Source organism: Xenopus tropicalis, chromosome 2 (genome assembly GCF_000004195.4).
Source record: "Xenopus tropicalis strain Nigerian chromosome 2, UCB_Xtro_10.0, whole genome shotgun sequence".
Taxonomy (NCBI): Eukaryota; Metazoa; Chordata; class Amphibia; order Anura; family Pipidae; genus Xenopus; species Xenopus tropicalis.
The window spans coordinates 127,240,191-127,257,443 of NC_030678.2; the positions used below are offsets into that span (position 1 = coordinate 127,240,191).

General features: G+C 38.0%; 1 protein-coding gene across 1 annotated transcript in view; it reads right to left on the reverse strand.

The window, feature by feature from the left end:
- pibf1 (progesterone immunomodulatory binding factor 1) overlaps positions 1–17,253 on the reverse strand; it is a gene marked incomplete at its 3' end in the record, with an annotated part of 81,852 nt that overhangs the window by 58,032 nt on the left and 6,567 nt on the right. The window contains 5 exon segments of the mRNA NM_001142161.1: positions 1,460–1,585; positions 2,861–3,042; positions 9,659–9,767; positions 10,484–10,617; positions 14,007–14,126. Coding sequence (NP_001135633.1) covers positions 1,460–1,585; positions 2,861–3,042; positions 9,659–9,767; positions 10,484–10,617; positions 14,007–14,126 — 671 coding nt within the window.

The window sequence follows — 17,253 nt, forward strand, 5'->3', positions numbered from 1 at the left end:
TTCGCAAAACAATCCGCCAATGGCAAAACGCATGAAAAAATTCGCCACGCAAAAATTCACCGCACATCCAAAAATTGATACAAGCGTCAAAAAATAATGTCACGGGCAACAATTTTTTTGCCCACACAACATTTTTGCCGTTTCGTGGATCTTTCGAAAGATTTGCTAATTTTTCACTAAAGATAACCAGAACACATTTGCTCATCACTAGTGGCTACTATTTATAAGAATCTACTATTTATATGATACCATTTATATGCTACCATTTATATGTGGCTAATATTTATATACACCATTTATATGCGGCGAAATTTTTATACACTATTTCTATGCTACCATTCATATGCGGCGACTATTCGCGTAATTTAGCGCATGTACCGGCAAATACCGCATTGAAATAGTCTTTTGCGAGTTAAATAACAATTGCAATATCGCGCGTAAAAAAGTGCAAGTATGCTTATAGTGAATCGTGCGAAAAATCGCCAAAATTAAGCCGCGGTAAAAATTTTAGCGCACAATAAAAATAGCGCACGTTTTATCGCACTTTAGTGAATCAGGCCCAATAACTCTAAACACAGTTGGAAATCGACAAAAGCATTTATGCAGCGGGAGAAGTACAATATTCTGGAATGGCCGTCACAGTCCCCCGACTTGAATACCATAGAAAATCTATGGGATGATTTGAAGCAGGCTGTCCATGTTCAGCAGCCATCAAATTTAACATCAAATATATTTTAAAACTGTAGAGATTTTTTTATGGACGAATGGTCAAAAATACCGCCATCCAGAATCCAGACACTCATCACACACAGAGGCTGTAACATTTGCAAAAGGAGGCTCAACTAAGGACAGATGTAAGATCTCTGTCTAATTTTGTTATGATGCAAATTGCATATTTATTGTTAATCCAATGTGCACAAGCGCATTCAGAAAACCCCATTGTCTATGCGCGCCTATGATGGTGGGGAAAATGGCTGCCGTAAAAAAAAACCTTGCCATTTGCTCAGTGTAAATGTGATGGTGCTGGCGATGGGAGCAGTTCTGGGCAGCGATAGTGATGCGATTCGGGTGGGGGAGAGGTTCTCTTCACATAGGGGCTATAAGTGGTTTTAGAGTTTACATGTTCTTTAATATGTTGCAGAACAACCTATTACACGCATTTTTCAACTGTTCTTATTTATTTCGTAAGCTTTTTGAATGAATGCTATTCTTACCCTCCATGTTTTCAGCCTGCATATGGTTGTTGGGATTACTGACTCTAGCACTTTCAAGACTCTGTCCTTTAACTGCTTTTATTTCTTTTCACCTTTCCTATTCATCTCCTATTCTAGCTTGTTAGCCACCAAACTGCAGGTGAAATTCCATAATTGGAAGCTGCAGAACTCAAAACATAACTATATAAAAAGGACAAATGAAAAATGAAACATAATTGCAAACGGAATTGAAATCTGGTACATACCTGTTTTCTCTTTCATACATCTCTTTGGATGCTCCACGAAGCTGTTCAATTTCTTGATTTGTCTTCATTCTTATTTGCTCCAATTCATCCCGAAGTTTGTTTTCATACTCAGTTTTATAGTGATCTCTACAAAACATAACATTTTACATAAACAGAGCTAAATTAATGAATCCTGACAGAAGCAACAGACCATATTTTACTCTTATCTTGTCATGTAGCCAAAAGTTAAACAACTGGGATTTATGCAATATGGTATCCACTTAAGAGGCCTAATTTGTTAAAGATGAATGGTAGTCCACTTATTTACCTGAAAAAGTAGAATGCAAAGTTCTATGTAAGGTTAAGTTAAAGACCTTTCAATCACAAGCAATGAAAAAATCAAATCAATTAATTTTCTTTACATGATGGTACTAATTCCAGTGAAATAATTTCACAAATGTTGCCTTAGAAACTGGAGCCCAGATATAGAATTGTGTTTACATGCTATCTGCTATGAATCTTGATCTGCTATACTTGCAACTCACAAATAACCAAGACTCAGAGCCACCAATGCAAAATCAGCATTCCATCATACATACTAATATCTTGGCCCAAAGGGTCTTTGAATTGAAATAAAATATAAATATAATTGGAGGAGTGGGGGGGAGTTCATGACAGTACATAGCAATAAGTAGAACAGTATAGAGAAAAAGACAAGTGCCACCAACAATTCAGGGCAATAAAAATGTTGCCCTAAGAATGTGTAAGGAAAGGAGAGAAAATTGGTGGCCCTGGTCAAGAAGAAAATGAAATAACAGGGAAATAGAGGTGGGTAATGATATGTCATATGTCTAAAAAGTATTACATCCATTATGGGGCAATAAATATGACGAGTTTCTTTAGGCACTGCTTTCGCTGTTTAGGGTGGTATGGCATAGCAAAATAGGTGTCGTCATTTTAGGTGCACTGTGTGTAAAGTGGCACACAGTTTTCTAGCTCAAACCCAATTCAGAATGTTTACAAGCCCTTTAAAAAGGCAAATGAAAGCCTCCCTTCCCCACACAACAAGTTAAAAGTCAGTTAAGTAGCAGGGTTGGCAGACTCCATTTCATCCCACTTCCAGTCCTCTTCTGGTTGACTGATCCCATGGAACACATGCAGTTAAAACCCGAATGCAGGTTGGCTTCAACTGCAGATGCTTCTGCAGTGATCTTCAACAGAAGAGGACTGGAAGCAGCACCTGTCAAGGTTCACTATGAGAAACACTTTTCAGACTAATTGGTGGTGAGGGGAGGGAAGCATTTGTTCTTTAGGCAGACTTACCAGGAAGATCACAATATATAGCACAACCCATTGACTCTTTTAGCTCTAGCTAAAGGCCCATTATTGCAATGGTTCTAATATTGAACTTTTAGCACTTACCTTGACGCAACATATTTCTCATACGTTTCTTCTCTTGCTTTTTTTGCATCTTCCATTTGTGCTTGAAGTCTTTCCATGCGGTCTTGCTCATGAGCACAACGTACATTTAGCTCCATGTTCTGACGACTAAGAAATTCCTTGTCCTTTTGCAGTAAAGATACAGACTGCCGCAAAGTGGCAACCTAGACAGCAAAAAAAGAAAGTTAAATGGCCAAATCACAGAATATTTAAGGTTAGGCAGTTTTATTCAATGTGGTATATAAAAATAAATATAAAATTATGTAAGGTTATATTATATAAATTGGATAAAAACCAAAAAAGTAACAGGAATAGGAACAGAATGGCCACTGTGGATCATTATTTTATGCAGAGTGAGCTGATGCATTGGGTCTAAACATTGGCATTTCTTAAGAAATGCATTTCCCATTGCATTGGAATGTCAAGAGTACCCATGATGCCTTTCTGTATTTGCTATACTTTGCGGAATATACTAGTGAAAACAGATATGAGCCAACCTCAAGGAAGATATGCTTAAGTGTAAGGCATACACATAATGTCCATGTGTACTGAGAGCTGCAAGCTTTACCCACCCAAAAAGTTTACGTATGTTTTCCATGTATATAGGGATTTGTCCATGTAATTTGGCCTATGTTAGGAAAACCACACAAAAAGCTTGTGATAGGTTTTCCTAACATAGGTCTACTGTAAACACTATGAATTCAGTGCTTCCTGCGTCAAAACATTGTCTTAAAATGGGACATACAGCAAAGAATCTCACACACATACACACACATGTAGAAATAACAAAAGCACCCATAGTGTTGATGAATGGTGAAACGTTTTCAAGAAAAACTGAGAAAAGTCTAGTTGTTTTAGACTTAATTCTACTAGATACTGTATATCATGACCTGGAAGAACGAGAATCTTCATAGACATCATGAAAGCTGTTTTACCTGTCTTCTGAATACAGATGTATTGAGTATAATTAATGTGTTAACAACTATATATAGCTTGGGATTTGAGTCTTCACAGTACTTATATTTAAAAAAGTTAGCAATCTATAAAACATGAAATATAGTGTCCCTGGAGAGCTCTCTCTCCCAAACTGCACCAGTATCCCCCCTTTCATTACTGCCCTATTCCCCGTACAGGTTAAGAAGCAGAGTAGCGCAGTATCTTATGCAGGTATCTTATGCAGCTCAGCTCAATACTTTCCAACAATCAAACACTAAGGGGCACATTCATGAAAACACGAGTTTGAATCCCGAATGGGATAAATTCGGATTGGATACGATAATTTCTTAAGATCGCAAATATCATGAATATGCTTATGAAAAAATTGTATTAGTCACGATAATATCGTATTGGCGATCCGAAAGTCACAAAACTTTCGTACTGAACGATCGTAAAATGCAGGAAGACCTTTTCGACTTTGATCCTTCTGTGCATGATTTTGGAAGTCACAATAACAAAGCTTGAATGAATCCGAAACTTTCGTACTCAGCGCGACAATACGATTTTGTCACACAAATTTTGTAGCAAAGTACAAAAAAGTCAAGCGAAATACGATTGTGAATTAGTAAATCGCCCCCTAAGCGTACACAGTTACAGCCAATCCCGACCTAGCTTCAACTGCAGATTGTTCACAAGATGATGTCAACCCCACACTTCTTATTAATGTGTAAAACGAACAGGGCAGTTTGCAGGAGTTAGCAAGTGTTTAGATGGAATGAGATCCCTAGAGTTTCCTTCAGTGTGCAGGCAACCCTTAAAAAATGCAAATAAAGTAGGAATATTTAATCCCTATAAACAGAAAGAAACTAAGCTTTCTAGCTCCAGTCTGTGTGTGTGTCCCACAAATACATTTTTTTCTGTTATAAACTAGAAGTTGTTATAGGACTCCCTGTGGTTCAGCATTTCTTGGGAGAAAAGGCTATTTGAGCCAAAGTAGCATGACACAGGCCTGGCCCAACCCTGACTTTCTTCTGTTACAGCATTTGTTAAACAATGGGGTCTTAAGCCAACAGTTATATTTTCAAAACTCTTCAAAATACTGGGCTCCCCATGAAGTTCTTTGACATCAACCATGAAACCAAACAGAAAGAAAATATTGTGCTTTAACAAAATGAACCAGTAAGGTTTGCATACTGTGAAAAGTGCATATAAGGTGTCGTACCCCCAATCCCTCATGTGTTTCACATTTTGGTGAACAACAATGATTAGAAAATGGTAACCCTGTAGGTAATGCACATTCATCCTACAATGTGTCTCATAAACAAACAAACAAACCTTATATTTAAATCATATAAAACACAAGTACCTCGGTCCGGCTGATATATTTAAATATAAGCTACAACAATTTTGAAGAAAGTTTAAAACAGAAGGCAACGAAAACATCAGAAGTATGTTAGTAATGTTATAGTGGTGTAGTAGCAGTATTGACACAAACACAATTAAACAATATATTTAAGGAAGGAAATATGCGCTGCCTTCGAAACAGAGGGAGAAGAAATTTTCAGTAAGGCAAAATTAAATTATTTCCCTTACGTCCCTTCAGGCAGTACTTACATAGAGAGAGATTTAAAGGGGAACTATCATGAATGGAAATCTGCTAAACTTGGCACAGTACTGACAGGCAGCTTATGCTCTGAGCAGAGAGGAGTGGTCCAACCATTCTTGACTGACATCTAAAACAATCCCCCACCTACCCATCTCTCATATCTGATGGAAAACCTGTAACAGACTTTGCAGGTCTACAAATTCAATCCAGTTCACATTTGAAGAGCCACTTATGTGCCATTCCATGACCATTAATTTTCTTTTGATTTGGTCTGCCGTTCTTTTATCGCCTTGGTGGTCCAGCCTTCCAAAATTGCTTCAGTCCTTCAAGAATTAGCATGAAGAATTTCAGATGCCTGTTCAAGGTCCCTTGACATAACTGGTTCACTAAATGAGCCCCCCTTGACAGCTGCTATCTTTGGTAACTACCTTGGGGGAAGGTAGAAAAAGTGGGGCACCCATTTTTTATCCTCTTTTGTCCAGCCACCAAGAGAGAATAGTTTTTACTTTTATTAGATAATTGTCTTAATAAGGTATGATGGAAATACCCTGAGAATTGAAAAAAACTGCTATTACAACCATGATTTTGAAAAAAAATAACTCTTGGTGCACTTGTTATTCCCAAAGGCATGTTCTACTGACTCGCTGAGGAATTTTTGGCAAGACATCCTTATTGTGATATGCAAATAGGCATTTCAAAGATCCAGAGCTAATAATTCCTGATGAGGAAGGGAAGAGCTGATTAATTCCATTTTGAACTTCATTTTGAGAATTTACTGGTTGAGAAACCTGACGTCTATGACTGTTCTGAATTATTCACTGGGTTTGGGAAATAAAAAGTTTGTAGAGTACGCTGCCAACTCTATTATTTGTGACTGAAGCCAGCACAGCCCCTGCCTGTAGCAGGGTTTTATACTGATTGCCATCCTTGGTAAGGTAACCTGTAGACTTGGGCATTATGTAGACAGAAGCAAGTACAGCCCATATATGAGAGAGGAGAGAGGAGAGAGGAGAGAGGAGAGAGGAGAGAGGAGAGAGGAGAGAGGAGAGAGAGAGAGAGAGAGAGAGAGAGAGAGAGAGAGAGAGAGAGAGAGAGAGAGAGAGAGAGAGAGAGAGAGAGAGAGAGAGAGAGAGAGAGAGAGAGACTTAAAAATATGCCGACTGCAAACGTAATTAATAACAGTAATAACAGTTTACTACTACTTATGTTGTAGAACTATTTTAGGTTTATTTTGGCCTTGTGTTTGGGTTAATTGTTTAAGTGAAATATGCTCTGGCAGATTTGTCCTGTGTTGGGTACTATCTACTATTCTTTTACTGCCGAGTCTCTGTTGCTGTAAAATGGCAAACCACCATGCTTTCAGAACCATACTCTAGACTTACCTCAAGGTAATGACACAATAAGGGTTTATTGCTTGGAACAATACAATGATGAATTTCCAAGCAACAATCGCCTGATTGGTGTGGTTAAAATTTTTGACAAAGCAAAGATATTTGCCAGTGTTTATCTATCTGCCTGCAAGCTGTAAATAGTATGGGTGGCAAAGCACTCTGTGTGCCACATTTATTTTGTTTTTGTTTTTATACACTTTTTGCACCATTTTTCCCATACAGGTCAGCTCTCTGGTGTAGGAGCATGGTGTGTAAATATACACAAGGCAGTGATGTTGTGGACTAGAAATTCACAAGCCAGACAAAGGCAATTAATGACTAGTGTATAATATGGGTACATGTCACCCACACTAGTCACTGGCTAGACTAGAGATGGTTTACAGACTTCAACACAGTCTGGACGCAAACTACAGGTGTTTTATCCAAAAGTGTACAGGAGAGTATTTTAGCCAATATGGGAGCCTTGGTGAATGCACAGTTATGATGGAAAGCTCTGTTAGTTATAAATCAAGTACTTCCTCCCTTTTAAAATCTGAATCTATCAGTAATAGTGAGCCCTAAGCAAATAGTTATTGTGGGATTAATGCCTGCTTTTAAAGCAGTACTAACCACACAAGGAAGTATTTCTTCTTATTTCTGGCATTTGATTTAGATCACAAATATTTTCTAAAGCAAGATATTTCTATCTGTAACACAATCACAATTTTGGTTTCCTGAATTTAGACTAAACACATACAATAAATGTTCCGAAGAAGTTATCTTGTATTGTAACACTGATTTTGGGTGGCAAGTTTTCAATGGAACTTAAAGGGGATGCAAGGGAAAAAAATAGATTCACATTTTACAAGGCACAATGCTGAAACAGAAACCTATCTTAAAACACGATCTTTTAAACTTTAGCCCCCCTTTCTGTCCACTCACACTTACAGCCTGCACACATATTTAGATGGTTGGTGCTGCTCCAAGTTTTGGGTGGCAGAAAAGCATCATATGGGTTGTTATATGTATTCATGTTTCCCACTTAGGCTAACCATGGTGAGGAAATCCCAAATCCTGCTTTTCTGCCGCCCCGGGGTTCAGAGCAGCCACTGGCTATCTAAAGATGTGTACAGGCTGTAGTACTCAATTTCCTTTTCTCATATCTACCACTCGGTGGGTCACGTGAGCATTTTTGGCAATGCAAGTGAATTCTGAGACCATTTAATCTATACAATGTTGAAGCCTTCTCCAGCCATCAGGTAACCTGCTTTTTGGAAGAGTAAGGGAGTCTGGAGTTTCATAAATCATGTATGTGGGGCTAAAGTTGGGCATACACGCACTAATATTATCGTACGAAACCTCATTTCGTAACATATTCAGTGCGTGTATTGTGGCTTGACGAGACAACAGATATCACAAAGGCTGTGGATATCGGTCGTCTCGTCGATTGGACAGGTTAAAAGATTTTGACAAAATCTACATTTAGGACTGAATCAGCAGGTGGAGTTAGAATTTCTATTGTTTTTACCTCCATATCTAACGATTCAGCCCTGAACGTCAATGGAGGGTGCTACGTTATTGCTACGTGTATGGCTACCTTAAAGGTCCGACTGCCTCTCACTATTTAATTATTATTATATATTTAGGATCTCGAGTAATCGTTCTTGAAAGTCACTGCAACATTATTACAAGTGGATATTGTGTATATATCTATATAGACTTAACACCACAAGTTAATTTGAGCTAATAGCGCAGTGTATTTCAGATCTGTAAACTGGATATTTTACGGAAGGTACAAGGTGCACGTCAGTCGCGAGCTGCAAATTTTTGAAAATCAGATGTAATGTAACCAGAAGTTACATCACCATGCATGTGCATAAAGCCATTTGAAGCCACTGCGCATATTGCAACCTTAATATTGGGAAAAGTTCCTGTGCATTTGTCCAATGGATTTTTTTTTTTTTTTTTCTTTTGCAGGATAGCTGGGAAATTGGGGTAAAGCTGGAAAACAGGGAGAAAGAGGTAGAGTGACGGGAGACTGGGGGAAAAAGGCATTTTCCTGCAATTAAGTCAGACAGTTAAACTAACATTTGGATCTCACATTTAAAACATTTTACATTCAAGAAAAACTATACCCCTTAACAATGTAGGTCTAAATATATATTGCATAAACAAACTCATATATAAAACCCTGCTTCAACTAAATAAATATTTTCCTAGAAATATACTTTTTTTAATAGTATGTGCTATTGAGTACTCCTAAATAAAAAATTGCCATCTGTTGGTTAAGTATTCTTTCTGGGGGTATAGTTTTCTTTTAAGGGGAAGATATTTTCAAAAGAACTGTGGCCACTATAGCACACCTTTATCAGGGATGATGAATCTCCTGGCATTCCATCTGCCAGAGGGAAATCTGCACTACCGACAGGCGACAAATCTCCTGAAAATACCTTTTCTTTGGTATCAGTGTGAATTGCTTGTGGTAAACATGTTGATTAAATTAAATAACCAGAAAATGCAGAAGGCAATTTTCTGCGGTTGCGCAATTCATATGTTTTAAGTGCTGGAGATGTACCACTGACACCAATACAAAGGTATTTTTTAGGTAGAGCAGATTTCCCATAGGCAGCAAATCTCCCCCTGTGCCATCACCCTAAGGTGAATTGAAGGCAGTATGGGCACTTTTGCCTTATTCCCCAGTCACTAAAATACAGGATAGCTTGTCTACCAGCAGTACTATTAGGCCAAATTAGAGCAGAGGCGGCAGTTCAGAAACATGTAGGGGCTACCAGATCAGGCAGAAATAGGTTTGCCAGAACAGGTCCAAGTTACAATAAAGTCCAATAGACCAACTTCAGAAAAAAGTACCTCTTGAGCCAAATCATTCTGATCTTTAGTCTGTGCCTTGTATGAAACATCAAGGATTTCGAATTTCTTCCTAAGTTTAAACAGCTCATGTTCAATGGCATCTCGTTCACTAATAGAAAAAGAACAGAAAATGTCAAGAACTAATCAGTAAGGCAATATTATACACATCAATTAATGGTTTAGAAGAGTTTTGCCTGATGTTTTTCAAAACTTTAATATTCAGGTCAAAAAAACTATTGCTTGGTTAAAACCATATAATCACTAACATGTTTCCAGATAATTCGGCCACCAGAAGGAGGTGTTTCATTAGTCAGTCTGGGTAAGGCCTTGTCAGGAACTTTAGTGATTCAGTTTAGAGTGATAATGCTCCCTCCGCAGATGAAATCTTGCTAATATCTTATACTTTGTTTTTTTTGTTTTTTTTCAAAAACAGAGTGGAAACAAAACCTTACTTTAAAACAGTGTATATTGTTCTTACGCAAACAACAAGGGGAAGGGAGTAACTAAGGCAGAAAGCCTTGGCGTCTCCCTGACCCTTCTTTTTTTGCTCCACACAGATAGATGCAGAATCAGTTGAGACATAACAGATAAAAGCATTAGTTCAGAATTTTGTTGTAAAGGAAGTCTCAATCACAAGATACTTAATCAATTCTAGACAAAACTGAAATATTCCTACAAATCACAAATATAATCTAAAACACTTACACTAATATGTTAGGGCCCATGACACACAGGAAGTATTCTCCAATAAAAAGGCACTACTGTATATTTTCTGTATATTTTAATGAATTTTATAATATGAAAAACACTAAAAGGATTTTTTACCTTTTAACTTTGTCATAATTTTCCAGTTTATAGTCTCCTTGTTGAATCAACTGTTTAGTGTCAGCCAGCTGAAGGGCTAATCTTTGGCATCTTATCTCCATTTCAGAGCGACATTTCCTTTCCTCTTCATAATGCTAAATGAAAATAATGTTAAATTACAAAATTTAGACCTGTCCCTACTAAAAAACAAAACAAAAAAATGACTGATAATACATTTATTATCTATTACAAAACTTAAAAAAATATAACGCAGTGTTAGAGTTCAGTAATATATTTCAGGGCTTTTTTGTTGACAGATGTTAATGTCAGAAGTTACTGTATTACTTGGTGGAATCATGCAAGCATTCTACCAGTCACAACTATATTTGGCCAGTGGGGACAACAGTTTATCAGAGTCTTTGTATACGGATACCAAGTCAGAGCAGCCATGTCCATTCCTACCCATTTAAATCAACACCCTCAAGACTCAATAGGGTTGATTCACTAAAGGTCGATAAGCGGTATCACATGCTTTTTTGCGTTAAAATTGCTGCAAAATAACGCGCAGTTCGCTAAAGTATTATCACATGCGTTAAGTAGCAAATTGCGTGTGTTAATTAGCATGCAACCGAATGCGTTAATTCTCACACAGAATTAATACTAACGCATGATTCACAAACACTAAATGACCATTTCCCTGCAAACTGGAGGATGCATCACTCTAGGGCCAACACATACTTGAATAAATCACACTGCAAAGTCCATATTGTGTTGCCTAAAGCTCATGAACTGTACTTTTCTATAATTACCGCCTTACCGTAGGTGTTAATTTTGGCACAGACTAATATGATATTTTCAGAAAAGTAGTTTTCCAAAAGTAATGGCGTGTATGGCTAATATTGTGAACGTTTTTTCGCACGCAGCGACAATGTGTGCGTACTGCGTTAATTAGCACGCGTTGCATCAAATACCACACAAAAATAGTCTTCACAACTTAAATAACGCAAACAGCATCACGTCTAAATTAACGCAAGTATCCTTTTAGTGAATCGTGCGTTAACGCATGCTATAAATTGTGCTCGTTTTAACGCACCTTAGTGAATCAACCCTCATGTGTGAAACAGCCTATGTGGCTTCTATATATATATTTTTTTATAGAGAGTAAATTTCAATTATAAATAGGGTATGTTTTCCTTTAGAATAGAGTTGTCACGTTTGTATTCCTGCAGCTGCTGAAAACAAGTTAAGGCATTCAACTGCTTATGATTGCTGGGTAAGAAAGGATTTTAAAGCCTTGCATACTATTACTTAAAATATGAGGTTTTATTACATGTGGAGTATGCATTAAATTGGGATAAAGTAATATAGTTCCCAGTAGTGCCCCACTGAGCTTGTACAAACACAGCATGTACTGCCCTGGCTTTTGAATGTAGCATTATTTCATAAACTCAGTGAAAGAAGAAGAAAAAAAAAAAAAAGAATCAAACTACAAAAACCACATGAATCTGTATTAGATTTTTGCTCATCCCTTGACCAAACAAATAACATCCGAGTGTACACAGAATTACTCTTGATCTCTGAAATTTGGCATGACTTTACAGAAATAGAATGAGTTATACAGTTCTATCAGACAACATCTTCACAAATGGACTGGGCTACAATATTAGACTCATGAAGGTATCAGTGTACATGAGCTTATATACAGAGTATAATGTTCTGAGTAGCAACAAGGCAGGATGTCAGATTTTAGGGTAGAATGGAGGTGCCTTTTGCCCTGTGCCACCAGCACGTGAAGGGACTTTTGGAGGCAAAGGACAGATATAAATTTAGAGGACATTATATTGTAAAACTAACAATTTTTGTTTATTTTCAAGGAGAACTAAACCCTAAAAATGAATATTGGTAGAAATGCTGTATTATATATACACTAAACAGGTTCAGCATCTCTATAAGAAATGACACAGGCCTCCTAGGTCGTATACAGAAGCTCACCATTTTGGATCTTTTTCTAGGAGCGAGATTGCACAAGCTAAGTGCACTCTGAGCAGCTTTAGACAAGCTAAACGTAGGTGTCATCCACAATGTTCCCTCTAAGCTCTGCGCAACAAACTGTAGTGACTACAAGGAATTTTGCGAGAAAACACAACTATCTTATTTTGATCTAGGTACACAGTTTTTTTAAGAGCGCACAAAACCTATTTTTCCTGCACATAGCCAAGATGGAGTTAGAGGAAACATCTGTCATCAAAATGAGGTTCGGCTGTCATTTAAGCTGATGCTACAGGGCTGATTATTGTGAGTCAGTCCCTAAACTCAGGTAACTGACAGCAGTGCAGAGTATGTGAATCTGCAGAAAAGATGGGAGGCCAAAAAAGGAAGACGGGGAGGCCAAAAAAGGTAGACGGGGAGGCCAAAAAAGGTAGACGGGGAGGCTAAAATATTCATAGCAAAAGGGTTGAGGTTGCCTTAGACTTGTACAGAAACCCAACAATGTTCAAGATTTCTACCCCGCTTGTGTTCTCTTTTCAGTATATGCACATCAGGAATGCTAATATGCAGTTCTCCAGATGTACAGTAGCTGCACTGCAACTCTCAGAATCCCATCAGCATCCAAATGAAGCAGTTCAACAACATCTATAGATTTGTACATATTTGGAATATCTGCCATTTGCCTAAATTTCTGCATACTCTTTGTCTGGCCATTGACTCCACAAGCCTTTGTAGAATCTTAAACTCTATATTAATCACAACGCACACAAAAGCAGTCAGAATGTGTCATGTGATGTTACAGTAAGTTTCACCTGTTCAGTAGCGGAGGTCTAGTGACTCTAGTATTTCACTCTAGTGATAGCAAAGCCAGTGAAAGTGAGCACTCCTCACTCCTTACTCACATTCTCTCTCAGGAAGGGGGTTGCAGACATGCTGAATATTTATAATGTCATGGGCTGTTACTTTTTGCAAACATTTCTTAAAGGGAAAAGAAAGTCAAAGTCACTTGGGGGTGCCAAAATGTTAGGCACCCCCAAGTGACTTTGACCACCTACCTTTTACCCCGGGCTGGTGCCCCTGTGAGGAGGGAACAGCACCAGCCCGGGGTAGCTGCCGGCGCTTCCTTCCTCTTGTTTCGCTGCGCGCGCATGCGCAGTAGAGAGAAAAGCCGAACTTAAACATTAAAGTCGGCTTTTCACTCTACTGCGCATGTGCCCACCGCTGGCATTCAGGAAGAGGAAGCCAGAACACGGAAGCGCTGCGCTCCAGGTGCCCCGGGCTGGTGCTGTTTTCTCCCAACAGGGGCACCAGCCCGGGGTACGAGGTATGCGGTTAAAGTCACTTGGGGGTGCCTAACATTTTGGCACCCCCAAGTGACTTTACCTTTCGTTTCCCTTTAAAGTGAATATACCTTTAAATTCTATAGTCTTTCAGCTAATAGTTCACTACCAAAACAATTTTTAAAGTTACTTTTAACTTTCTTATAGAGTCTAGTTTCAATTAATACTTTCTTGCTGGCTACATACTGTTGTATATCGATGAAGCAAAATAGTACCTCTGTCATGGTCCTTAGCTGCTTTTTATAGTCATTCAGCTCTTCCAATAGTTTTTCTTTTGTCACCTCTAGGTCATTAGATTTATCCCTCAGTGGCTGTATCACTTTATAGAATCGAATCTGAAATACAGTGACAGAATAAGGTAAATAATGAAGGCGGGAAAAAAACATGAGACATGGTCAGCATTTTTCTATGCAGTTTTAAGGAAGGCTGCAGGCCACACAAACATATTAGTGCCTATGCACTGTATCCTATTACTATATGCAAAAAAAAGTTTATTAGTAACAGCACATAACACACATTTTGCCGATGTTACTTTTAGAATTTTTTTTTTTTAGCATAAAGTAACATAGCTTGGAACTAATAAAAACTGAGTTTGTTTCAGAAGTGCTACAAAGTAGACATGGAGCTACTAATACTGATTAGGAGATCATACACAGTACTGAAATTGTGTTCTCTGTCCTATTTATAGATTTTAATGTGCTAAATGAAATGTTGTTTTACTTTAGAATAAAAATCTTGAAGGAATTCTAAACCCCAAAAAATTAAAACTTATTCAGAGTGATCCTCTTTTTGTGCACGTTTGCAGGTTATTTTAATTTACATGAATTATATATGTTTAGCAGTTTCTGAGAAAGTAGCAGTTTTATACAGGTATGGGACCTGTTATCCAGAATGCTTGGGACCTGGGGTTTTCCGGATAAGGGATATTTCTGTAATTCGGATCTTCTGCCTTAAGTCTACTAATAAAATCTTTTAAACATTAAATAAACCATATAGGATTGTTTTGCTACCAATAAGGATCCATTATATCTTAGTTAGGATCAAGTACAATGTACTGTTTTATTATTACAGAGAAAAAAAGAAATAATTTTTAAAAATGTGAATTATTTGATTAAAATGGAGTCTATGGGAGATGGCATTTCCGTAATTCAGAACTTTGTGGATAAGGGGTTCCGGATAAGGGATCCGATACCTGTACTGCCAGGCAGGCTTCAGCTCAACAGCTCTCTTTGAAGGTCCAGAGCATTGGCCCCGTATATGTATTTTCTGCATCAGTCAGTTGCTGACTCTCACATGAGTGAAAAGTCTGATAATGCAAATATCCCAAAAACAGATAAAAATACAAAATTCATGTAATTTGCAAAATAGCTCAGAAAAGCACCTCTTGATTTTGGCCCCTTTTCCCTGGCATATTTTCTCTGGGTTTTTCAGGTTAGTCACATGATAATTATTAGGGATGCACTAAATCCAGGATTTGGTTCGGTATTCGACCAGAATTCAGCCTTTTTTTGCAGGGTTCGGTTTCGGCTGAATCTACAGTCCTGGCCAAACAGAATCCAAATCCTAATTAGCATAAATTTGCATATGCTAATTATCATTCAGAAGGGTTCAATATTGGGGGGGGTTTCACATATGCTAATCAGGGTTCAGATTCTATTCGGTTCACTCTTCGGTTTGTGTTTGTGAGTTTAGCCGAACCAAAAAAGTGGGTTTGGAGCATTCCTAATAATTATACACCTCAATTTTAAAATAGGGCCACAGATCAGGTAAGGGTTTGACTTTTTGTTAAATAGAGCACTGATGGCTTTCAGCGGGGCAGAATTATTATGGATCAACTGGGGAATCCAAAAAAAAACTTATAAATAATAAGGAACAAGTTGCTACAGCACATAAAGTAAATCGTTTGTGCTTTACCAAGAAGTAACTATTGTTACTAGTGATGAACTAATTGTTTTTGCCAGGCATTGATTCACAGGGAAATTCTGCATTGCGCCATTGGCGAATTTCTTTGCAAAACTGCGACAAATTTGCTGTGAGAAAAATCTGCCGAATGAGGAAAAAGTCATGGTTGTGTCAAAAAAGTCGCAAATTTTTAAATTTTTGTTTGCTTTTTTCATTCAACCAACTTTCTGCATAATGGCTATGAAATGTCTTTATATTATTATTGTGACACAAGCGCCATCATGTGGACAAACAACATAATACAGGCATGGTATATAGAGCCTATTTTAAAATAAGTCAAATCAAGATATGTTGCCCCGTTGTCTGTTAATTCCTACATACTTACTACAGGAACCAATCTTCATATAATTGTTTTTTTAATTTTTTATTTATTTGGGGGGGGGGGGCACGATTCTTCCATAGGCTATTTACAAATAAAAACATTACTTTAGCCCATGGAATTATCGCACTGCCTCCAACCCTACATGACTGAAACAACTACAGAAGAGCCTTTTGCCATGTCGGAGTGTCGGGCTCGGTAAGAATCGTTGGACTGGGGCCAGCTTTGGGTTGTTTTGGCCCCAAACATTTTGCAGGTCACAACTAATTACTAATACTGAAACATTCCTATGGATTTTCATTAGAATGTGTGAGTATCACTTTAATAGGCTGCGTCATTAACTTATCTTGCTACCTATATATTGTGCATTTCATGATTTTAATATGTATTACTGTACACGGTGCAATTAACCAGGGCTGTGGAGTCGGAGTCGAGGGCAATTTTGGGTACCTGGAGTCGGAGTTGGCAAAAAATGAACCGACTCCTACTAAATTTAAATGGGAATAAAAAAAAAAAAATAAAGCAAGTTTAAATGTCCCAATTCACAAACAGTCATAATTAATTACTTCTCTGCTATAAGAATAAAGCCCAATGCACGCAGTGCATAAACGAACACATTGGGTGACCATGAAGCTTTTCATTGACTGTATGCTTCACTAAATGGGACGTAACGCACAGTTACGGTGCGGCAGCTCCACTGCGTCGTGTTCCTCTGTTACTGGGAACACAATGCCCACTGGGAACCTAGCCTAACTCTCACTGATAACTAAGTAAAAAAAATTTGCAGGACTAGAAATACTTGTATACGTGAAGGGAATGGATAGTCAATAGTTTAAAGGAACAGTAACACCAAAAAATGAAAGTGTATAAAAGTAACTAAAATATAATGTGCAGCTGCCCTGCACTGTGTGTTTACTTTAGAAAATCTACTATAATTTATATAAATAAGCTGCTGTGTAGTATGGGGGCAGCCATTCCTGCACTGGTACAGCTGGGGTGTTTGCTACAGAAACCCTACTATAGTTTATATAAATACCCCGCTATGTAGCCCCGGGGGCAGCCATTCCTGCACTGGTACAGCTGGGGTGTTTGCTACAGAAACCCTACTATAGTTTATATAAATACCCCGCTGTGTAGCCCCGGGGGCAGCCATTCCTGCACTGGTACAGCTGGGGTGTTTG